Raw genomic sequence first — 24,480 nt, forward strand, 5'->3', positions numbered from 1 at the left:
AAGCCTTTTGTTTTCTTTGAGTTTTTAAGTTTATTTCGCTCTTCATAAAACACACCGCTTCAGCATGGATCATGTTACAACAGGTACTTTTAAAGTACATTTAAAAAAGAAAAATGAATTATAAAAAGGATAACACACATGCTTCAGAATAAGTGAACATCATCATGAAATCAAGTCCTAGATTTTCTGATTTTAAATGTGTTTCTATCAAAACGATGAATTATGGTTGCCAAGGCATCTCATTGATGCTTTATCTTGCAAATCGTCTCCCTGGTACACCGCGGGAAGGAAAGGCCTGACCTGTGGAGGTGGAAAATATATTTTCAGACTTTCAATACTGATGTAAATTCTGAAGAGTAGCTGTAATAAATGTATGCACACACATTATGAAGGATTAATAATGTTTTACAGTCATACGATGCTGCATCAGAATAAATGCACCAAGAGTTTCTCAGCTACACGCAAGAACTTGTAAGATGTACTACGCACAAGTTTGTGTGCAAATTACAATATTTTTTCTCGACATTTCTTATTCAACAGCAACACAATACAGTTTACCTACACCCTAAAAGATCAAGATGAATGAGCAGCTATTTTTGTTTCATCAGCCAAAAAAGCATCCTGTATGTTAATAAGTCAGCTTTTTAATTATGCAAAAACCAATAAAAATGTTATCAAGTACAAAAAAGTTGTTGGTTTTTTTTTTGTTTTGAGTTTGGTGTGTGTTCTTTGCCTGTTCAGCTTTTAAGACTCAACACTAAGGAAGATAACTGATCACAGGCTTCAATAGTTTCTGTCAGATGAGTAGAACAAAAGATTTAAGTGGAAATTTAGGTATTTTATTCAGATTTTCTTTATTGGGCTGAAGAAAAGAAAGAAAAAAAGGGGCAAATATAACAATACAATGCCTGATTTATAGATTTATACAAACAACTTTGGACATGCTGCTGTTATTGTGCTTAACTAGTTTGCCCACATCCGTTACTCAAATACTTTCTGTTGCAATTTTCGGATTCCTGTTATCTCAAGTTTAAGTGGGATTAGTGTTTACATAGATCAATGACAGAGCAGCTTCTTGATCAATACAGATGTTTCTGTGTTCATTTTAATATATTACACACCGATGTAAAAACTGTCCATCCAGAGATGCCACTACGCTAGTTTTGCATCAACCAGTTTGGTACCACTGCTCAGCATTACAACTGATTAAAAAAAAAATCTGTTTCCTTTTGGACATGTTACCTCCTCTCTTCATGCGTCCACCGCGGCTCTCCGGCCAGCGCTGCAGCTGTCTGCTGGGTCCAGGTCGAGAGGGTTTAGGTGGAGCACTGCTTGTATCTACAGGAACATTTCACAGTCACAGCAGAGCAATAAGATGCAACAAAAGAGCAGATATGCAACAGCAGGGCAGCTGCCGCAGCCATGAAAGCAACTGTACCTGCAGAGCTGGAGGAAGGCTCCTGACTGGTGGAGGGGAGGCTGGCGTTGTCAGATGGCTGGCTTGATTCCTCCAAGTCTCCTTGAGACACCACAGGATCAACGGATACTTCAGCACTGAGCCTGGAACATTCAAATATACAAAGTTCAAACCATCTTAAAATGTGTAGGAAACCATCCTTGATAAGATATTTGTAAATTATCACAACTTTTCATATTACAGAGGAAAAGGAAGTGACACTCCTGCTGATTACAAGTCCTCTATCATGAAAGAAAAACAGCTGTCGGAGAATGGAGAGGAGGAAGAATCACCTATCAGTGTCTGGCTCCAGGAAGACGTCGTCTCTCTCCTCCCCGGTACTGGCTGTACCAGGCACGAGGCCTGGTGTGGATGTGGTCACCATGGGAACCGACTGGGAGGCGTGCTCTGCTGTGTCAGACTGTGCTGCTTCTGAGAAGACTGTCACTGGAAGGTTTACAAGAATAAATAAATTAAAAATAAATAAAATCTCATGTTTAGGGAGTGATAGCACTCCAGGTTTTTTTTTTCTATTTTCCAGCTTCAGAAAACAAAGTTTCATGTGATCATAAAAAGTGTTGGGAGTAGAGATAAACAAACTGATCAGGTCTAAACAGACTGACTCATACCTGGTGCTGCAACCTGCAGTGGTGTGGTGGGAACGCTGCGTCCACCAGACTCCTCCTCATGAGTTGTTAAGAATAAAGGGCTTTCATACATCCCCAAACCTGAAGAAAATAATTATTCTGGAATTATTAATCCCAATTACCCGCAGCTTGATTATTAATATTCAAACAGATTAACCACAGCAACCCTAGATTATATTCCTATGTTTTACAACATGCGTTTATTTTCCTGTCTATAACAACAGCTAAAAATGCTTTGCATACGAGTGAGTGATGGAGCACCTCCTTGTGATGCGAGCTGTCCCAGGTCTGAATGTGAGGAAGAACTGGTCTGTGGGATGTCTGCAGAGGAACCAAAACTGAAGCGAGGCACCCCGGCTACCTGAGGAGAGCTGTCAAGACACAAACAAAAATGGCTTCAAAACACTGTCTGCTGTCTTTAAACCAGGAAGAAAACACTGAACAAAATACGAATAAATCTTTACAATTAAAAGTTATAGGATCTTACACAGATGTGTATTTAAAATGGGCCAACTTACTGACAGCAAAATGTAATTAAAGCTCAACCAGTCAACAGTAGGGGTGGGGAATTGATTAAAAAATAGAAATTCAGGAATTTTTGCTTCACAATTTTTAAATGAACATTTTTGGTTTTTAAAAAAAAAAAAAAAAAAAAAGATTTCTTTAAATAAATAAAAATAATCTAGTCAAAAATTTGTCATTTTTATTGGTTTTTAAAAAAAAAATCTTTTTACTTGTCTTCTTGAGCATCATAGCAGCAGAATAATGATCTGGCTACTGTGTTGTTGTTTTTCCTAATTGAAATTAAGAAGAATGACGAGCAAAAAAAGTTTTGTACATGTCGCAATTTGTTGATAGATTCCTAGTCAACAGTACAGAATATATATCAAGTGGAAAACAAAGATCTAGCTTTATATCCAATCACAAACTGAAGACGGAGCCATGAAAACGTGTGCTAAAAGAAAGATGAGTATCTACAAACTACAACTTTTTTCCCCAATCCATGTCGATACATTAAAAAAATTTGCATGACTTTTGTTTTCCAACTTGTTTTTTTTAATGATTGTATGACTTACTGGATGGCCTGGTCAAAACCATCAGGGCGGTGCGGCACCACCAGAGCGGGAGTGCTGGGAACCATCCTGTCGTCTTCATCGAAGAAGTGCTGCTACAGAAAGCAGAGTGGAGAGGAAACGTCAACATTTGTTTTGTTTTTTTTCTTAAATAAAACAGTGAAATCGGATCGTCAAGGCAACTTACAGCACTGCCTGGCATCCCAGGAGTAAGCCTCCCCACTGACTGGCGGCGGACTGGGATTCGCTGTTAGAAACAATTTAGAAGCTAGATTTAATTTTTAAAACAACTAAAATGTAAAATAAAGTTTAATTTAACAGCGACAACATACCTGAACCTGAGCAGGAGGGCCAAGTTCTGAAGTTGGTGCAGAGTGGATGTTCAGTCGGGGAGGTAGCTGATGCATTGGTCGCCGTGGTGACTGCGGCATGCGAGTACCAGAACTTGTGATTGGTTGTTCTGTTGAGAAAGCCTCCATTGTGCTTCCCTCAACTAAACAAAACGAGAACAGAGAACAAGATTACTGAAGACCAGCTAAGCAAATTTTGAACCTGCAGTAAGAAAATGATTAAACAGCAAAAATAATCCAAATAAGAATAATCATTTTGAGAAATGTGAGAAAAACAGTGTTTTGTGGACCAGACAATTTTTTTAATGGCAAAAAATAGATTTATAGATCAGAGGATCTGTATATAGAGGATCTGAAAATGAATCCATTTTTTTTTCCAATCAAATTGATTAAGAAAAAATATAAATAACAAGCAAATTATATTTTGATTAAAAAAGACAAAGTGCTGCTATAGTTGATCTCGGCCTTCTTGTAAAATGTGGTGTTTTGTAGAAAAAAGTGGGAACTTTTAGGTTTGGGATGAAAAAAGAAAAAAAAATTCCCAGTTCAGTTTTTAATCAGTCAACTTCACTGTTTTTGTTTAAACTGTTTGCAGTCAGAGAGACAACATATGACTTCTTTTCCAGTCATCGAGGGGTGTCAGGTAACTAAGTGAACAGTTGGTCAGTTTATGAGCAGATGTGGAGAATTTGAGGTAAATCTACACAGTGTGTGTGTTTGACAGGGTTTCCTGGATCTTACAACTGGGTGTCTGGGAATCTGCTGGCCTTTGGGTGGAGTCAGACGCCCCCAAACTCTCCTCTGTCTCAGTGCCCGGGTCCGTTACATCAGCTCCCTGGGAAAGGGAAGAACATCGGAAAATTTATTTAAAAAAAACAAAAACAAAAAAAAAAAAACAAAACAGAACAAAACAGAAGGAAATTCATAATAATAATTCAAATAATCACCATACGATATTTTTATTATTAAAAATATTGGGCCATGGTCAAGTTAATTCAAATAACCATGCAAGAAGCAAGAAGCCTCAATCCAACTGGACTTCCTTTAACCCTAACCAGCACTTAAAGAATTCCATCGTGCATCATTAGGATTTGGTCCTAATGAGGATCTACTGGCATCCAAAAAACACAAACAAAAAAAGAAACACACATTAGTATGTGTGTCTGATAAGTGTTACACCAGCTTAACATCAAATATAAAGGTCTAACCAAAAAATCCCCAAACCAAACACCTTTAACTCTCAAAAATCCATGTTTTCCTGATTAATTTACAGGACGTCATCATAAATTAGTGTCAAGTCAAGTTTTAGTACCCACCATGAATGTTAAACACAAAAAAACCAGACTTTTTGATGTCCCACCCAAAACACCTTTTAACATTTCAGACACACACAAATGCAAACTAGGGGTAAAAGACCGTTAAATGTTTCTTTACAGACATTGACTCAGACTGAACACGTGCAACCAAGACAAGAGTAAACGTAAACAACTAAAGTAAATATAGGAAAAGTTTGCACTCAGACAGAAAGTTAAAACGGGGGGGGAGGGGGTGTTTAAATACAAGTGACAGTAAAATGAGACTGTGTGGAACATGTGAGTGTGTTAGTTGGAAAGGGAGGGTGCGTCTGTCAGAAAGCGTGGGAAGGGTTAATGTGTGGGTTGTTACTATGACAGCATGCTGTGTCACAGGTATGCTAACCTCTGTGTCGTCTCCTTCATAAGCTTCGTTGCCATCTCCACTACCCTCATTACTGTCCTCTCCCTCCTCCTCCATCCCACCATCATCTTCTTCCTCCTCCTCCTCCTCCTCTTCCTCGTCATCTTCTTCATCATCCTCTTCTTCCTCCTCCTCCTCATAGTCCTGCAATGAACAGGTCAAATCAACAATGAAAAGGCACATTTTATTAAGTAAGTTAAATGAATAATAAAAACCAAACGCAAACCTGTTCTTCTTCGTCTTCGTCCTCCTCATCCTGGTCGTCTTCACTCTCTGTGTCGGTTAATATGACAATTACTTCCTGCTGCATTTGGTCGGGGGTCTCACTTTGGGTCCGGGTAACCTCTTGGTCTACTGTGATGGACTGAGAAGCTGCACCTTCAGCTCCTTCCTCCAGGGTTTGAAACTCGTCCGTCTGCAAGTCGAAAACATGCAGCAAGTATGATGATCACACATGTGGGTGTTCTACCAGCAGTGCCCTATTCTGCAATATTAAAAGCATATTTGTTTCTTTTTAAGAAAAAAAAAAAAAAAACAAGTTATCTTACAGTCATTTGGCAGATGCTTTAATCCAAAACAATTTACACGTGATAAGTGATCAATTAACCATTACAATTAACCCAACGTGCACGTCTTGTGGGTCAGAGTACCAGGAAAGAACCCATGCATACACGGGCACGCAAACTCCACACAAAAAGGCCACTGTTCAAACCTCCGCAGATTGAGGCTCGAACCAGCGACCTTCTGGTCCGGAGGCTTGCTGTAACTACTGTGCCACGTTAACATAATTAAATCAATGAATAAAAAATGTGTAAAAACCTTCTTTTACTTTTTGTTATGACAGTTGACAATTTTTTGTGACCCATTTCTGTAACATGCTTGTTTGACAGCTAACTTGTGGTATTTTCTCTGTCTTGTTTCTCTGAAAAGTGTGATAAATGTCCAACAGAGAAAATTTCACACTAGAAAATAAATGTTGGATTGTTAAGGATCACAGAAATATTTAAAAAGGTTTCATTAAAGACTTTACAATAATAATTTATCTTCGTTTCTGTACAAACCTGACTTGCTTCAGCACCATCTTCACTGTCTGTCGGCACCACTCCCTCAGCCTCAGCGCTCTCCTCAGCCAGCATTTCCTCCTAAAAAGGCCACAAAATCAATTTTTCAACTTTTACAATTTTTTTTAATTACTGAAAAGCAAGAAGAGGACAATTATTTTCACAGAATTCTTCATGGTCCCCCTCTTCCTCACCTCTGGATCGACTCTCTGAATGATGCGCAGCTTCTTTGGGATCGGAGCCCTTGAGTTGTCCTCCTGGGTCGCCTCTGTGTCAGTGACTACATTGCTGCTGTCCTCCTCTTCACGAGGCCTCTTAGACATGGCAGAGGTTCCTGGTGTTGCTGAAACTAGAAAAAAGAACAAATGAAGACATGGGACTGTATGGAAATAAAACAGCAATGCGGATGTGAATTAGAAACCAATAATATTTATTCTAAAATTAAGGGAAGAAGAAAAAAAAAAAAAAAGTATGTATGCAATTTTCCATTTTTAAAATGTGCAAAAACACAAATGTCAGATTTCCATCCAGAATTACTGACCTCAAGCTCCTCACATCACCTAAATGCCTTTAAATGATTGTGAACTCTCCCTCTTTAGAAACAAAACCCCATCTGATAATAAACCAACATTGTAACCAAACTAAAAATAATTTCAGTTCTCAAAAAAAAAAAAGACAGTTTCTCACCAGTGCCAAACACAGAGGAGGTAGAGGATGTTGAAGGCCACTCCACCTGTGAGCTAGGTGTTGCCTCCATAAATACAGACAGTGGCTCCTGATTGGCTGGTTCTGGGTGGGCCACACTCTGTTGTTGTGTTGGCTGAACGAATGCTGTGGCCTGTGTCTGGGTCTGCTGAACAGTCAGCATGGGGCTGGCTAAGGTGGTCTGGACATTGGGGCTGGCAGAGCGCAGTGAGCCGCTGGCACTGCCATACACAGTCACATGCTCCACTGGTGGGCCTTCAGATGGCTGCATGGCTGTCAAACAGCAGCAACCAAAGTCAGAGAACCAAATTTTAAACCCAGAGATTCAGAGTTTTAAAAGCATTTTAAACTATATAAACAAGCAATAAGAACTTTGTAGTTACTCCTACCTTCCTGGGTCTCAACCTGTGTTGTAGGCATGACTGTAGCAGTGGGTGTGGGAGTGGGCACAGTAGCTGGGGTGATCATGGGCCTGATGCTTGCTCTGGGAGTGGGTTTGTTCCCTGGGTTGACAGGCTGTTTGCTGGCTGTAGCGACTACAGGTGTTGGCTTGATGTTTGCAGTTGGAGGCTCCGAGATGCTGGCACTGATAACAAAGAAGATGAAGAATGACTCTACTGGAGTCAAAGACTATTTCACTGCCCCTTTTCTCCAAGGTTAAGTAATTCAAGAAAGCTTTGTCTCCCACTGTGAGTAAACTAGAGGCATTACTGAATAAATGCAGCTTACGATACAAAAACTTGATGTCAGAATGATAGAGATTGTAATAAACAGCCTGGCAACATTTCGTTGATCTTCATGCACTTTCGTAAATACTGAGACAAACAATTGTACAAGAAAAACATTCTGCTACTGTACATGTAGTTAGTGGAGATCTATGTGATATTGTGTTTAATGACCTTTGAATGTAGAGTAAAAAATAGTTTTGTTAATTTTCTACAAGTCGTACCTGCCCCTGTCTGCAGCTGGAGTGGTCTTCAGACTGATCTGTCTTTGCTCTGTGCTCCTCTGCTGCTCTTGGGTCTAAAGGAAAAAAAAGTTGTTTGAAAGAAACAAACAAAGAAAACAATGCCAGTCAACAAACATTTCTAAACAGAAATGATGGAACAAGCTGCAGGATGAAATATGTGGAAAAAGTCATCATTATTCTTAACCCTTCACTGGGTAAGGACCATGTTTGATCATTATGCTGGACATGTCTCTGCATGCTTATCCATGAAATCACAATACATTCTACATAACAATCATCAAAGAACAGGCTACATCCCAGCTCCTTCACTGGAATCGGTCTTCAGCATGGACTGGGGACCTGTCCAGGGTGTACCCTGCCTCTTGCCTCCTAATTGCTCTGATAGGCTCCAGTTTCCCTGCAACTCTGAATTGGACTAAGCCAAATAGAAAATGTATGGATGTTAAAACTGAGCACTTACTGCTGTATAGCTTTTATCATTTTAGAAACAAGTATCAAAGTTTTGAAGTCTTGTAATATATTCCAATATAATAACACTCTTTTCTATGGTTGAATGAATGAAAACGGCAAAGTATTTCAATGAAAGGTTAAAGGAAAAAAAACAGTTTCATACAAACTTTAACTGAAAAGTGCAGGAAAGAGGATGCAATTTGTACGACTTCATGAGAAAATTAAAACGGGCAATTTCTAAAAAGGGTCTCATTTAATTTATTATTAGCTCTGGCCATCCATGGTTCAGAGAATACAGTGTTTACAATGAGGCACAAAAATCTTGACGATCTTTGCCACTTTGTTGACTACAGAACTGAGTTTTAAAAGGCCATCATGGGTACTCCTAAATAAGAGTAACATGCCCTGCATAAACATTGATCCTACTTAATTCTTATGTAAATGAAGTGATCTGTCTTTTGACAACTGTAGCAGATTCTCACCTTGCTGGGGCCTGCCTCAGGTGGTTCATCTCTCTGCTCCTGTCTCTCTTGTTGACCTCGCAGGTCTCTGAGTTCTCGCTCTTGTCTACTGAAACGGCCTTCATACTGCGACTTGAGAGCACTCACTCGCACCTCCATTTCATCTCGCTGCTGCTTTAACTCTTCATTTTCTTTCTGAAGTTGGTCTTTGGTGCCTGGAAATGAATACATTTTGTTAGCTATACAAATGAAATTAACAAGCAATACATGAGGGATAAAAGAGAGAAGGAAATAAATACCTTAATTACACATTAATTACATTTGTCAGTTCAACAGTTTGTAATGTAATGCATGGAGGGGAAAAAAGAAGAAAAAACTTACTTGTGAGCTGATTGATCTTCTGCTTGGCACTAACAAGGGCCTTCCTGGTCTTCTCCTCCTTCTCAGCCATCTGCTGTCTCAAGGTGTCCTCCTGAGACACCTTGTCCTGCAGCTCCTGCCTCAGTCTGGTCAGCTCTGTCTGCAGTCTGGAAGACTGTTCTTGGGCAGTACGCACCTCAGTCTCTCGCTCTGTGACCACCTGTAGCAAACATCAAGCATTGTCAACAAACTGTTCTCCCTGACAGACAGCTTTGTAAAATTGTTCTCTTCCCCCAAGAGGAACAATCTTAAACATATGATATGAACTAGCTAAAAATAGCGCAGGACATGCATTTTCCCTAAAGAGCCTTAAAAACACGTCAACAGAATATAATTAGGCCTCCCTGCTAAATCATGTGCAATTGTGATGTTTACTTTGTTGATGTTTTCTAGTTGTGCTTCCAGCTCTTTGGTCCTGGTTTCAGCCTGACTCAGGGAATCTTTCAGGCTCTGCACTTCTTGAACTGATGCTTGACGTGCTTCCTCGTCTTGAGATGGGCCTGCTGCAGCCTCAGCAGCCAGCTGTGTGATATGCAATATAAAATATGAGCTCAAAACAAGCACATTACTGATGCTGACAAAACAAACATTTCATGACTGAACAAAATAATCTCTTTGCAAAACAGAAGTAAAACTACCTTGTCATGCTCCACCTTGAGCTCATCATATTGAGTCTTGTAGCGACGCCCAATCTTCTTGACCTGGGTGATGGTTCGCACCTTCTCTTGGATTTCCTGGTTTCTTGTCTCCAACTCCTTCTTCAGCACATTCCTCTCTTCGCTTAACTTACTCATGGTGTCACGCAGGTTCTGTATTTGGCCTTGCAGTGATGTTGTTAGATTAGTTGTCCTGTTCACATACATGGACAGATTAAGAAAATAGTGAGGTGGGGGGAAATCAAGCAAATGTCTAATAGCCTGTTAAATTTGGCTACGTCATCAAGTATAATCCCTTACCTTGCAAGCTCAGCTTTAAGCTTGGAGCTCTCCTCAGTGAGTTGCTGGATACGTTTAAGATGTACCTCTTTCTCCAAATGCAGACGCTTGTACTCTTCAGGATCTGAATCTTTTTGTTGACTCACCAAATGCTGGAGGAACATGGCAAGAAAAAAACTTGTCTCATAACTTCTCCTAATGTACTCCTCTGCAGATAAGGCACATTACATACAGTAAGTCATGGAGTTCCTCAAGGTTCTGTACTTGGACCAATACTCTTCACGCTATATATGCTCCCTTTAGGCAAAATTATTAGACAGCATGGAATAAACTTTCATTGTTATGCAGATGATACTCAACTATACTTATCCTTTAAACCAGATGAAACAAATCAGCCCAATAGGCTACAAAATTGTCTCATAGACATAAAGACTTGGATGTCTAGAAATTTTCTCCTCTTAAACTCAGATAAGACTGAAGTAATTCTCGTTGGATCTGAAAAACTCAGAGCTAAATTTTCCGGTTTTGTAATGAACCTGGATGGCATTACTTTAGCTTCCAGTGCTACAGTGAGAAACCTTGGAGTAATATTTGACCCTGACCTGTCCTTTGGCCCACATATTAAGCAGGTTACTAAAACAGCCTTCTTTCATTTACGTAATATAGCCAAAATTAGGGACATTCTGTCTCGGAGTGATGTAGAAAAACTGGTTCACGCTTTTGTTACTTCGAGACTAGATTACTGTAACTCTCTATTACTGGGCTGTCCTAAATATGCCCTGAAAAGCCTTCAGCTGATCCAGAATTCTGCAGCCAGAGTCATGACCAGAACCAGCATGAGAGATCATATTTCTCCAGTTTTAGCCTCTCTTCATTGGCTGCCTGTTGAATCTAGAATAGAATTTAAAATCCTTCTCCTTACATATAAAGCCCTCCACAGCCAGGCACCACTATATATCAAAGACCTCATTGTTCCTTATATACCAAGCAGAGTACTTCGTTCGCAGACTGCAGGCTTACTTGTGGTTCCTAGAGTCTCAAAGAGTCGAGCAGGAGGCAGAGCCTTTGGTTATCAGGCCCCTCTCTTATGGAATAAGCTCCCAGTTAGTGTTAGGGAAGCAGACACCCTCCCCACCTTTAAGACTAGGCTGAAGACTTATCTTTTTGATAAGTCCTATAGCTAGGGATGGTTAGCATCCCTTAGTTATGCTGCTATAGGTTTAGACTGCTGAGGGACATTTCCTGATACACTGAGCTTCTTTCTTTTTCTCTTTATCTCTTTCTTTTACCCCCCCCCCCCATAACAGTGTTGCATCATTAACATGTATGTCTCCTGTCTCAGCAGGTCTCCCTGGCCGGGAGTAGCAGTTCCTGTTGTCTGTTGTCTTTCTGTCCTCTTCCCCCCACACAGCAGAGGCAGATGGCTGCCTGTCCTGAGCCGGGTTCTGCCGGAGGTTTCCTTCCTGTTAAAAGGGAGTTTTTTCCTTCCCACTGTTGCCAGTGTGCTTGCTCAGGATGGGAGATTGAGTTGGACTCAACTCAATCTGTTGGTTTCCTTATATAGGCTGTTATGAATTGGCCTTCATTATGTTTTCCCCTCTGTCTGTAAAGCGTCTTGAGATGGCATTGCCGTGATTTGACGCTATATAAATAAAGTTGAATTGAATTGAATTGAATTAATTATCGTTCAGTCTCTAAACCAACCTGAGTTCGGGCCTTCCAACGCTTGATTTCCTCTTCCAGCATCATCTTCTCTGCCTGCAGCATCCCACTTTTTTCACTCAGCTCAGAGTTAGCCTGCTGTAGCGGCATAATGTCCAACTCCATTTTTTGCACCTAAACACACACAAGATGTAGCATATTCAGACATGCACACTGGAATCACATACTTTTGAATAACATGTCAATTCAATAACTAAAGCAGCCATTTAAAAATGGATTCAAGATTAGGCGGACACCTTGGCTTGAGTTTGCTGTAGTTCTTTCTCCATCTTGTCTTTCTCCTCTCTTAATATCTTGTTGGTCTCCACTAATATACTCATCGTTTCAGTCTTCTTCATTAGCTCGTCATGCTGAGCGAGGGTCTTTGCTGTCACCTGAGACAAAGAATTGTGCCATAAGTCAGATAAAATATCGTATAGGCTTGACAGATAGTGGATAAATTAAAGTTAGTTGTTAATTTCTGACCATATCTGATCTACTGAAGGAAAAAAACCAGACATTTCCACCAAAAATAAAGATATTTTTTTAGCATTAAAATAGAAATGTAACATTTATTGCAGTTAGCTGTGAGATTTCTGAATACACAGTATAAAAACAGACCTGCATTTTCTCTCTCTCTGAGCTCAAACTGTCCTGCGCTTCCTTGACCTCTCGTTCCAAGTGCTCCGCTCTCAGGCGGTAACGTAAACTCTCACCCTGGGCCACCTCAAAACGAGACTCCGCAATCTCCTTTTCCCGACGCACAAACCTGTGATGAGAGAAGGAATCAAATTTTTTTTTTTTTTTTTTTAAGAAAAAATTTGAATATGGAGGAATGGGACCCTATTAGACAGTCTAATTACTTATCTACATATTAAACCTTTCAAAAGTTTCCTTTTTTAAAATATATACCTGAAACACAGATTACATGGGCATGACTGCACATTAAAATAGGAACAGAGATTTACTGGGTACCTGAGAATCTCAAGAAGCTGGTCTTGAGATTTGCCCTCTTCACTTAGAGATACGTTCAAGGAACTCTGACTGGCACGCAGCATGTTAGCGGCAACGTTGCTGCTCATTTTCTGGATCTGCTCATGCAGGAGTGTGTTCTGCTTCTGAAGGTCGTCGTAGCGGTTCTCCATTTTGGACATCTCCTCCTGTAAGATGAGGAATACCATCACAACTGCAATAACCAGTGCCCTTCAGAAAATTGACTTGGAAAATAATAAATAAAATATAAGCCTTTTTACTTGGTGTCAATATGCTACTGCAGACATGCAGCTTTCAAAAAGATCTTAAACCAACCTTCAGGATCTTCTCCTGCTCCTCCCAGGAGACTCTGGCTTCCAGTAACTCAGCACTGACTCTCTGGGCTCTCTCTGCTAGCTGGTGTCTGATCTCTGCAGCCTGCAGGACCTGAGCCTTCACTGCCTGCAGGGCTTCCACATCAGCGGCATGCAGCATCATCTCTCGCTCATACTTATCTTGAGCTTCAGCCACCAGCTTAGCCTTGAAAATGGAGAAAAAGTTTTTATACAGTATTAAAATACTTTGCACAAAGCTCTGGGATTGATTTCACTACAACCATCACTGGTGTTCTTAGTGGCAACACAAAAATATACAGCAGCATTTCAGTTCAAGGCTCATTTACCTCTTTCTATGTCAACTGCTTTACTTACAAGCTACTTTGACAGTAAATTAACAACTTGATGTATTTTTAAAGAAAACTTACTTGCTAAACCCATTTATTGTATTGGACTTGATGTTTACTGTAGCTGCATACCTGCTCCTTGCTGTCCTGCAGAGCTTGCTGCTGCTGGGTTTCAGCAACGGCAACTTGCTGCAGCGCCGCCTGGTGATCTGCCTGGGCACTGCTCAGACTTTTCTGCAGACTATTGATCTGAGAAAGTCACACCACAAAAACAGTCATCAATAAACTTATAAAAATAAATAAATAAAATAAAAAGAAATCATGCTAAGAGACCTATAGTACAATAAAAACCTTCAAATGTACCTCCATTCCTTAAAATCAAATATCTACCAATCTAATGCAGGGTTTCATACCTGCTCCTCTAGAGAGGCTACAGCTCTCCTCTTTTGCTCCTCTAGGTCTTGCTTTTCTTTCTCTGCTACCTGGAGCTTCTCTTCCAGCCTGCGGTGCTGCTCCTCAGCTTCCTTCAAACGGGCCTCAATGGTTGAGCGAGCCTGCTCCGTCACCTGGCCAGTGGCCATTTACAAAAATAAAGTCAGTACAAAAGTTATCAGTCTCACCACAGAGTTTAAAGAGAAAAGTATCTGAAAGGTTTAGAAGAGTTAAAATATGCCTTATAAACTTTTCTGGAATTTCATTTTGTTTTCTGTCACAAAATCAGTTTACAAAATTACATTTTACTCAAATTATCAATGTACTCTTGTTAAAGTGAGGTGGTTCCTAATGGCTGAAACTATAGTAGAGTTTTCTCTGAATGGACTGCAAAAGCTTTCGTATTAATCTGTATTTTTGCTTAACAAGGGATGAGCTTACAACCATTTGGGTCAATCATCACTGTGTTTATAAATATAATTATAACACTTTTGTTTACTACACAATTGCCCAAACAACTCCCCATTTTGTAATTTTCTGAAAAGCTGTTCATTTAAATATTTAAATGCTAAAAGGACTCAGAAATAAAACTTTAATTTAACAACTGTGTCCCAAACCTGTTTCTCCTTGTCCAGGGACTCCTCTAGGCTCTGAGCCATGGCTCTGTATTGCTCCATACTGGAAGTGACAGTCTTGAGGCTCTCTGCCAGCTCCTCTGCCCGGCTTTCAGCCAGTTGCAGCCGGCCTTGGAGGTCCTCTCTGTCTTGATTTGAACCCTGCAAGCCTGAAACTGGGACAAACAATTTGGGATTTTAAATGGTGGCGTGCATTGTAGACTAATGAAAATGCCATTCCACTGTTAAAAGTATTAAAAAATGTGGTTTAACTTTAATTGAGCTCTTTTATTGTATGTCAGCTCACACAAACAAGTAGAGACCACACCTGATGAGTGCGATTTAGTAGGCCAACTACAAATCTGGGTCAATGGACAGCAAAAAACAAAGAAACTGAATACCATCCTCACAATAACTATTGAAATAAATGGTAAGTAATGAAGTAATAAGCTCAAGTATGACGATGGATTTCACTGTGCATATTCAAAGCAACATGCTGTTTCTTCCTGTCTGTAAAAATGTTTGTTTCTTTTGCAAACCTCTCATGATGGGTGTAGACGGAGAGCTCAAAGTGTGACGTGCTTCAATGCTGCCTTGCTGCATCCTCATGGTGTTGAGCTCCAACTCAGCAGCATTCAGCGACTCCTTAGTTTTCTGTTGTAAAGCCACCTGTGTCTCCAACTGTCTTTTTACATCCATCAGCTGGATCTACAAATGAAAAACATTAAAATTAGTAGATACAGTATTTGTTGATGCCAGTTTGATCCATTTCTGTTAACGTTAGTCTTAAAGTGCAACTCGCATGTCCTGTAGTTCTTATGCATTTGTTTAAAAATCCTGTTAGTAATTTACTCAAGAGAGCAATAAAATGTGTATACCTACCTCTTGGTTTCTACAGAGCAGGTGGCGCTGTTCCACTTCCTCTCCTAGTCTCTTCTGTAGCTGTGAAATCTCTCGTTCCTGCTTTTCTAGCTGGCTGTTGAGACGCTGACGTGTATCAGTCTCTGTACGCTCGAGAGTGGCCTGAAAAAGTGAAAACCATTTTTGTGCCATTCTGTTTGATCATTTTTTTGAGATCAAATATTTATTTATTTATTTGCTTGAAAAACAGCCAAGCATACAGCCACATACACAGAAAGCATATATACATGCTTAATTAAACAATCTGTATGTCTGGCTTAAACAAAAAAAAAAAATTTTTTTTAACACTGTACAAATGACAACGACAACAACAATAACAACAAAACCCTTCCCCCCCACCCCAGTCCAGAGCACCATTCAGTGTTATTTTTTGCAAAACTGTTGGAGACGAGAAATGAAAGCTTGCCAAACCTCAATAGTGTCACTCTTAGCCCTATGTACTCTGGCAATAGAGAGTTCTAAATAAGCTATGTCTAAAAACATCAGTGACCATGCGTTAACAGAAAGACAATGTGGTGGTTTCCAGCATGTTGCTACCACTTTCTTGGCGGCCGTGAGGCCAGCCAATAAAATCCTTTGCTTGGCCACCTTTAAATTGACATGTGAGAAATTGTTTAAAATAAGCACATCTGGTGAGCAGGATAGAGAAATTCCAAGCAACCTCGAAAGGTTACCTGCAATCTGTTTCCAGAAATCCATCACTGGTGGGCATTCCCAAAACATATGCTTAAAAGTACCAACTTCATTGGTGACACACAACTTGCAAAAAGGTTCCGTAATTTGTTTCATAATATATAGCTTTTTGGGAGTTAAATATAATCGATGTATAAAGTTGTAGTGGATTTGTTGATGATCAGGATTTCTGGAAGATATGCTAATGCTTTCCCATACCCTGCTCCAGTCCAACTCGGGACTAAGGTCATTGAAATCAGCCTTCCATACAGAATCCAATGCCAGGGATTGGTAAGAACTAGTCAACAGAAGATTATAAAGCCTAGTGACATTCTGTTTGATCATTGTGTGTTTCTTAATGTTAACTCTTGTATTACCTGAATTTTTTGAAGATTGGTAAGAAGCAGCTTCTGGCTCTGTTGTTGGCTCTTGATAGTCTCCTTCTCCTGGATCAGCTGGGACTCCACTAGTTTTAACATATCTCTTTCTTTGCGCAACTTTTCCGCGTGGCCCTAAAAAGCAAGATAAAATGAATGTGCAATATATCGATCAACGTTTCAACAAGCAGTGAATTAAAAAAACAAAACAAAACAATCCAGAAACAGCATGAATGATGTTTGAAGGACAAACCTCAGCCTGAGTGAGTTTCTCTGTGGCAGCTTTAAGATCCTCGTTTAACATGAGGACGGTCTCTTCAAGTTTCTGGTTGGCAGCAGACATCTTCTGGCCTTTCTCTCTGAGGGAAGCAATCTCTTTCCTGTAGCCCTCAACGTTGTCCTGCAGCATCTCATACCTATGGGTAAAGAGATGTCAGTTACCTTTTGGTGTTTTTACAGGAAAGACAAAGGTTACTTTTCTAAAACTGGTATGTGTTTTACCTCTTAGAGGCAAACTCTAGCTGAGTAGATATCTTGGCATTTTGGGAATGAAGATCAGAAAGCTGCTCCTGGAGCTTTTCGTTCTGCTCGGTCATTGTCTTGTTGCTCTCCATGCGCTCCTTCTTATAGGTGGAAAACACCTCCTGCAACTGCAGATGCAAATAGGTTTTTAGAAGCTGAACAGCAGCGTACACCGTTGATCCAGTAATACCAGGCTGACAAAATGACAAGTTAATCCCTTGTTGTGATAATGTAAAGAAATGGCAACAGTTCTGTGCTGAAAGATTCTTTAGTTTTACATTTGAATATTTTTAAACAAAGAAAAAAAGACAAAACAAACAAACTGTGTAATGTTCTCACAGACACCCCCCCCCCCTCTATGATTCTCTGAAACAATAAGAAACAAGTTCAACACTAGGATGGTAACCATACTTAAATGATAACTTTCACAAATGACATACAATGCCACCTGGAGGCAGAGAGACAAGCAAAAATTACAATCTGAGCTCATGTAAGGAGGTCAGAGTCTGTATAATTACTTAGAAAAAGCTGGATTTTCTGGATTTGACTATTAAATCTGTATGGATATTATCTGAAAATGAAAAATTTGTCTAGAATAGAAAGACTTAGATCAGGCAGCACTCCACATACACCATGGGCTGCATTGATTATATGCATGTCAGTGCAAACAGTTACACTGTGCTGTACTGCTTTAAAGTTTAGATTTAAAAAAAAAAAAAAAAGATAAGAAAAGAAACATCTTAGACTTTTGGTCTTATTTCACTAATGTGACACTCACCTGTCGCAAAGCTGCCTTGGCCTCCAATGCTTCAGCAGAATCTGTACCTATGGTAACAAGAGCAGTAGGAGTGCCTGTGGTGGGAGTGGCTGCTGGTGAACGTCGAGGGGTAGTGGTCAAAGAGAACTCTTCAGGTGGGGTACCTTAAGAACAAACAATGAGGAGTTGTGAAGTGTAAGTGGACCTGTATTAAATCGGTCCAGTTTATTTGGCTTAAACTAAAAGACCTTCTGTTACTTGCGGCATGACTGTGTATCTGTGTGTACTAAACATTAGGGGTGAGTTGTGTTAAGTGATCATGGAAATGCAACGGTGCTCCCTCAAAGGATGAAGGGCAGACCCCAATGTGCTCCAAGCTTCATGCAACAAGCAGTCATCGCAGAGAACAGAACAGACTGCCCACCACTCGGACGAGCACATCCCCACCCAGATTAATCATACATTCAGCCCTCCCCAGTGTTTTAAAAAAAAAAAAAAAAAAAGCCCATACAGAACCTTATCACCATGCTGTGGGAAAAACCTCCAGTGGACGGGAGGTCAACAAGCCCAAATCTGGCCACCACCCCGCCATTCCCCCATATCTGTTACGTATTGCTTGTTCTTGCTCATCTACATTACCTTGTTGTGGGAAGTTGACTCCAGTTGCCTGAGCCAGAAGCACACGGTACATGTCCCTCTGCCTCACGATGGACTCTGTCATCTTTATCTGCTGGCTTCGCTGCTCCTTCAGAGACTCCAACTCGGCCTGAGCTTTCTCCAAACTCTGCTCCAGCTCACCACGCCTGAGACAGTTAATTAGTGTCAGTCCAGTCTGACTACTGATATAAGCAGGTTTCTAAACATTAAATTTAAGATGAAACATTCTTGTTGACATTTAAAACTTTTTGTTCGTACACCATTGTGATGACAACTTCTGAAATCAGATGACACATTTTCTGGTAGTAACCAAGCGAACCAATAATGAAAAACATAAGCAATAATCATCAGCACACATACTTATTGCCAGTGGCCTCAAACTCCTCTTTTTCTTGGGCATCACTGAGGTCCCTGAGGGCCACAAGAAGACGCTGGTTTTGCTTCTGAAGCTCCTCTACACTGCGGAAGGTCACCAAATGCTGGCTGATCACCTCTGATGTACTGCTGACATCAGCTGAGCTAACGTCTTCTTCATGAAGCACATGGTTTCCTCGAGCCTCTTCCAGCTCAATCAGCAGCACACGAACCTAGCAGTCAGAGTAAAGGATTGTACACATCAATAAATATAGATCACAATACAGATGACAAAAGTATGAAGGTACATGAACCCACCTGTTGAGCCATGTCTGCTAGCTGGACTTCAAACCTTTGGTTGTCCCGTTCCAGGACAGACGAGTGCTTGTTTGCTTCATCGGCCTCATTCTGCAGACGGTGCACCTCCTGTCACAAACACATTTAAAGTCAAATACCTATACTCCTATCAGACTGTACAAACAGCCGTGCTTTCATTGTAGGGAGTCGATTTTTATTCACGCCACTGTATGGAAAGGAAAATACAAAGCAGATATTCCACAGACACATAATTCTAAATCACTCACCTTGACAGCCTGTTCCAGCTTCGCAGAAAGGCTGGCCACTGACTTCTGCATGCGATCATGCTCATCTCTTTGCCGTTTAAGGATTGGGGCTTTTGCTTCCACTTCCTGCACAATGTCATCAAGATACTTGTTGACCCGTTTATTCTCGAGTCGTTCCAATTGCAGCTGCTCCTGGCTCTCCAGATATGCTGTGTAGAGCTAAACCCAGATGTCATGTTAAAATACAGAAGAAACTCAAGTGTTTCACGGTTATTTCAACGTAAATCTGTGGATACAAGAGCTCAAACAAGAACATAACTAGTAAGGAAATAAAATTTAAGTGCTAAAACTAAGCTTCACATACCTCAGTCAACTTCATGCCTGGTTTTATTTTGGACACAGCCACTGCAGTTGGAGACATTGTTGTCATTTGCTCCTCTGTCAACATGGAAGTATCAACTGGGCCTGGTCAGGAAAAACAAATGGTAGATTATAGGACATTTAGTTATTTAGTTAAAAACAAAACAAAACAAAAAAGACCCAAAGTAAAGCTGGTGCAGTCTTTTTCTCATTCAAGGAAAAAAGTAATCAGTTAACTTTGTAAGTAATCTAAGGGCTTGGATATACTTGCTATGTCTGTAACCGTACACGGCAATGGGCCGATACGTCTGTGTATGATTACTTACTGCAAACAATGGTCGCATGGCACGGCCAAAACGTTAAATACGGGAGGTCACAGCTAAAGGCAATACACAGAATTTGGACTCTAAAATAGTGAAAAGGTCAAACTGCAAATCACATTGTTTTTCAGGACTTTTCCGTCAGCAATACTTCACCACTCTGTTGCTAATTCTTAAGGCAGGAGTGTTTATCACTTTACAACAGGGAGGAAAAATCATAAAGATGCTGGTAGCTGCAAACAAGGTTCGCAAGGCATTCTTCAAAACTATCCATAATTGAATTTACTCCTGATATTGTGTTGTTCTTGTAACTCTTGTTCATATTACTGCCTCTAGTGTTCAAGTCAATATTACAACTGGGGCACGTGACATGTTACCTCACATCAGTGTGAGCAGCCTGCGTACCAAACGAACACGAGGAACGCATTGCAGCCATGATATATATATGGATATATATTGTGTTTCTAACAGCAAGTATCTCACAACCCTAAGAACAATAAAGAATAAAATAAAAAGAACTGACCTCTAAGCTTAGAGCTTGAAAGAAGTTCATTGGCGTTGTCCAGCTCCTTCTCGAGGCTCTTGATCTTATCCTTTAACTCAGTAACAGATTTCTCTGTAGTGCCGTTTATCTCCTGCAGTTTGTCTTCCAGAACCTTATTTGCTGAAATTGAGGAACAAGATGGACAAATTCTGAAGAACCAAAATCTAATTCAACAATAAACTGCACAATTAAAACAAACATAATGGTATTGTTTTTTATTTAGCCCAGGACAAACAAACAGAGAATACAACTTTATGGCTACAGACACTATTTTTTAATAACTTTTTACCTTCTCCAGCATCTTTCAGTAGCTTATGTAGCTCCTCCACTGCGCGACCGAGCTCCTCACTTTTTGCCTCAGAATCTGCTGCTGCTCCCTGGAAGAACACATGGTGAACATTTTACTCTTATTAACTCAACCAAGCCAAAGCCCAAAAAAAGTGTCCAAACAGCATGTTCTGTAACTGAAAAGCAGTGAAACTTCAAGACCTAAAACATGACTGTTAAAAACTGAAAGTATATGTCCTGTTGTAAAGAGTAATGCACAACATTATTTTGTTTCCACATACCCATACCTTGTATAAATTACAAAGCTTAATGTTGGCATTGAGCTCATTCCTGAACTTTTCCTCCGCGCTGGCCCGTTGTTCTTTAGCCTGAGACAGAAACGTAAAACATCAGGATTTAATTCAATTAACCAGCTCTACTAATTTATTTATAATATATGATCTAAAGTGTTAATTTAGTTACCTCAAAAACAACAATATTGCAAACCAATTAAACTATGTAAAATGAAAACATACATACTTCTTTCAATCTGGTAATCATGTCCTCATTTTGTTTCTGCAGGTGTTCATTTGAAGTTTTCAAACTTGCCACTTGATCTTGGAGTTTGTTTAACTGGAAATCCAAACAACAATTTTAGAAATAACATTTTTTAACAAGAAAAGATCCTTTACTCATTACATTACAGAAAACTGACAACACTGAGGAGTGACTACTTAAAACCTGAATATAAAAAAAAAAAAACACTACCGTGTAATATATATATATATATATATATATATATATACACACACACACACACACACGTGAAGAGAATCAATGAATGTAAATAAAGAAATGAAACTTGCCTCATCTTCTTTATTATCCAAGGAGCATTTCAGTTCCAGGATCTCATTACCCTTCTGTCGGGACAGGGACAGCAGTACTTCGGTCTTGGCTTTCAGCTCCTCTTTCAGCCAAGCTGTTTGCTCATGTAGCAGCTCCTTCTCTTGCTCCATACGCTTCTCCTTGTACTAGATCAACAAACAACTTTAGTTAGTAATTTTTCTAGAAAGCCAAACATTCAAACATTTTAATACAAATACGGTGCAACTCACTTTTATGTTCACTTCAGCTGCTTCAAGTTCATCAAACTTCATCTGCAGAGCCATCTTAGAAGTGTTGACTTCAACTAATTTATCATTGAGTTGCTTCAGGTCATCTGGTGAAACAATAATAATAAAAAGAATTATGTTATGTGTAGAAATAACAATCTAAATGAAAAATGAAGTAATAGTAATTCATATTTAAGTACCATTTAAATTCTGAACTTCCAAGTGCCTCCTCTCCAGTGTCCGCACAAGTTCTTGTTTTTCTGCCTCCAGTTCCTCTTTGGCTTTTGACAACGAAGTCTAAACAAATACATTTCATTAACTACAGAGCTTGCTGGTGCAGATGAAATGTTAAACACAGTCAATGGATTACATTTAATTTTCATTATTAGGCTAACTAATTGTTTATTTCTCTTGTATACTCATGAAAAATGACATCCCCTGAAAGCTCCTAGTGATTGTTGCACAAGCACCTCAGCTCTAAATTGTCCAGGTACCATTAGGAAAACCTCCAAATCAAATCACACACTACAATTTGGAGCTGTGGACATAAGTGAACAGTAGAACAAACTGTGAAATGGATCCCTTGCAAGCGACTGCACAAAGTGGTAGTTTTTCTTTGTCATCAGTAACCATTATTTATTTATTTATTTTTTAGCTTTGTCTGACTATCTCGCCAGGCTGTAAAGAAGTCCTGCCTGACATTCCTGCCTCAATTTCAGCCAGTAGTAAGAATTTGTCTGGCATGAGAAATTTCTGCAAGGTGCATAACTGTTGATTTGGATATTAAGCTATCTATCAGGAGCTCTTGTGCAAAAACAGCTGTATTTTTTTTTTAAAAAATATCCACAAAGAAAGACAAACCAACATACTTTTGTTTCTATATATATCAGGGATGTTCAATTTGGTCCTACAAGAGCCACAAACCAGTAGGTTTTGCATGTATTCCTGCTTCAACACAATAATCAAATTTCTGCACAAAGACTCATTCATTTGAATTAGCTGTGTCGGAGCAAGGATACATGGAAAACCTGCTGGATTGTGGCCATCATAGGACCGAATTGAGTACCCCTGCAATAAATTCAAAGCTATGCATTTGTTTGTATTGTTAAAAGACTTGACCAATTGCATTCAGATACTTTTGTCCCCTTAACTTCAACACACATTTCAAGAGAGTATCAAGCAAGTAGTAACACATCATGCATTAACAATAAAAGTGTTTGCTTTCTTGTGTATATGATCTTACTTGCTCTGATGACAACTTCTCCTGAGTGGATTCATATTCTTCATTCTTCTCACGTACACTTTTTAGTTCTTCACCTACAGCAAAAATGTTATGCATTAGTACAACTTAATGAAACCCTGCTAGGCTTTAGGTGTAAATAACACAGCAACATGCTGACTCTTACCAAGTTTGGATATTTCTTCTTTGAGTTTCTGATGTTCTCGAGTCCGAGACAAAAATTCCTCCTGACACTGGGCGAGTTGTTTGACTTTTTCGAAAAACTGTTGCTCTGTACAAAGAAAACATGCAATACCACCACTATAAATTGTTCTATTAGACAGCTGTTTACAAAAATCACATGTCGCGGTCATTATTTGCATCAAAACTAGCTGTTAGCTTTATGGGTTGGCTAATGCTAACACTTGTTGCTTTCCACGTCGTGGCTTAATTGTTTTTTTTTTTTAAACATTGAGCCTAGAACACAAAGCCACAGCTGTTGCTGAATGTACATAGGTATATATAGAACTGTGTCAAGGTACGGTTACGAGACCTGCGTCTTCAAAGTTGAATGACTTTCCTTGATGCACTTCCATGCATGCTATGCTAAAACAAACACATTAGCATCGCTAACTGACAAATTAAACATGAATAACTTACCACTATCAACCCGGAATTGTTCCTGTTGTGCTTTCAATGAATCGATTTTATACTGCTGCTCTGTAAAAATTTTCTCGAGTTTGCTTTGAACGTTTTTAGGCAGCTTTGAAAGCTCGGAAGCTTCTAACTCCTGTAGCAGCAGTGCCGCCATTTTTCCCACAACAAGACAAGAGCAGGCGCAGTTGAATATTTCTGAAAGCTTTTGAAGCATTGTGGGAAATGTAGTGTTTTGGTGGTGAACACGCGATCAAGCAAACATAATTCAGTAAAAACCTTAAAATTGCACTTTATAACTTCAACAAGTGCTTTTATTAATCAATTAAAACTTTATTTACGCTGTGCTTTCATACAGTTGAATGCAGCGCGAAGTGCTTCACAAATAAATGAGCATTACTCTCTTTGTTTATATTAAGTGTTAACTCAGCAGATGGCGCCAAACATTCACTTAAAGACTTGGATGTTTAATGAACAGTTGAAAGACAACAGTTGGCCCTAAGGACCAGAGTTGGGGATCACATAGATGATATAAT

The 24,480-nt window shown here is 39.6% G+C and overlaps 1 protein-coding gene across 1 annotated transcript; it reads right to left on the minus strand.

Moving 5' to 3' along the window:
- Positions 1 to 31: 31 nt before the first annotated feature.
- On the minus strand, positions 32 to 24,101 carry tprb (translocated promoter region b, nuclear basket protein; the record flags this gene model as incomplete). Its single annotated transcript, XM_079244714.1, has 51 exons — positions 32 to 300; positions 1,243 to 1,338; positions 1,439 to 1,560; positions 1,750 to 1,903; positions 2,086 to 2,184; positions 2,365 to 2,474; positions 3,180 to 3,271; positions 3,364 to 3,423; positions 3,509 to 3,669; positions 4,268 to 4,361; positions 5,225 to 5,386; positions 5,469 to 5,657; positions 6,304 to 6,384; positions 6,498 to 6,652; positions 6,991 to 7,281; positions 7,398 to 7,594; positions 7,958 to 8,031; positions 8,911 to 9,104; positions 9,271 to 9,469; positions 9,685 to 9,831; positions 9,948 to 10,158; positions 10,266 to 10,396; positions 11,949 to 12,080; positions 12,203 to 12,340; positions 12,567 to 12,714; positions 12,921 to 13,105; positions 13,254 to 13,457; positions 13,732 to 13,848; positions 14,013 to 14,165; positions 14,649 to 14,821; positions 15,185 to 15,353; positions 15,528 to 15,668; positions 16,616 to 16,750; positions 16,869 to 17,031; positions 17,117 to 17,265; positions 17,916 to 18,058; positions 18,534 to 18,697; positions 18,912 to 19,138; positions 19,224 to 19,331; positions 19,490 to 19,687; positions 19,833 to 19,933; positions 20,672 to 20,812; positions 20,982 to 21,069; positions 21,268 to 21,348; positions 21,500 to 21,592; positions 21,826 to 21,990; positions 22,075 to 22,178; positions 22,272 to 22,368; positions 23,315 to 23,388; positions 23,478 to 23,582; positions 23,951 to 24,101. The coding sequence occupies 51 exons, from the start codon at positions 24,099 to 24,101 to the stop codon at positions 251 to 253; spliced, it is 7,116 nt and encodes a 2,371-aa protein (XP_079100840.1). The 3' UTR covers positions 32 to 250.
- Positions 24,102 to 24,480: the final 379 nt, after the last annotated feature.

This window comes from Telmatherina bonti, assembly GCF_933228915.1.
Source record: "Telmatherina bonti genome assembly, chromosome: 8".
Classification (NCBI taxonomy): Eukaryota; Metazoa; Chordata; class Actinopteri; order Atheriniformes; family Telmatherinidae; genus Telmatherina; species Telmatherina bonti.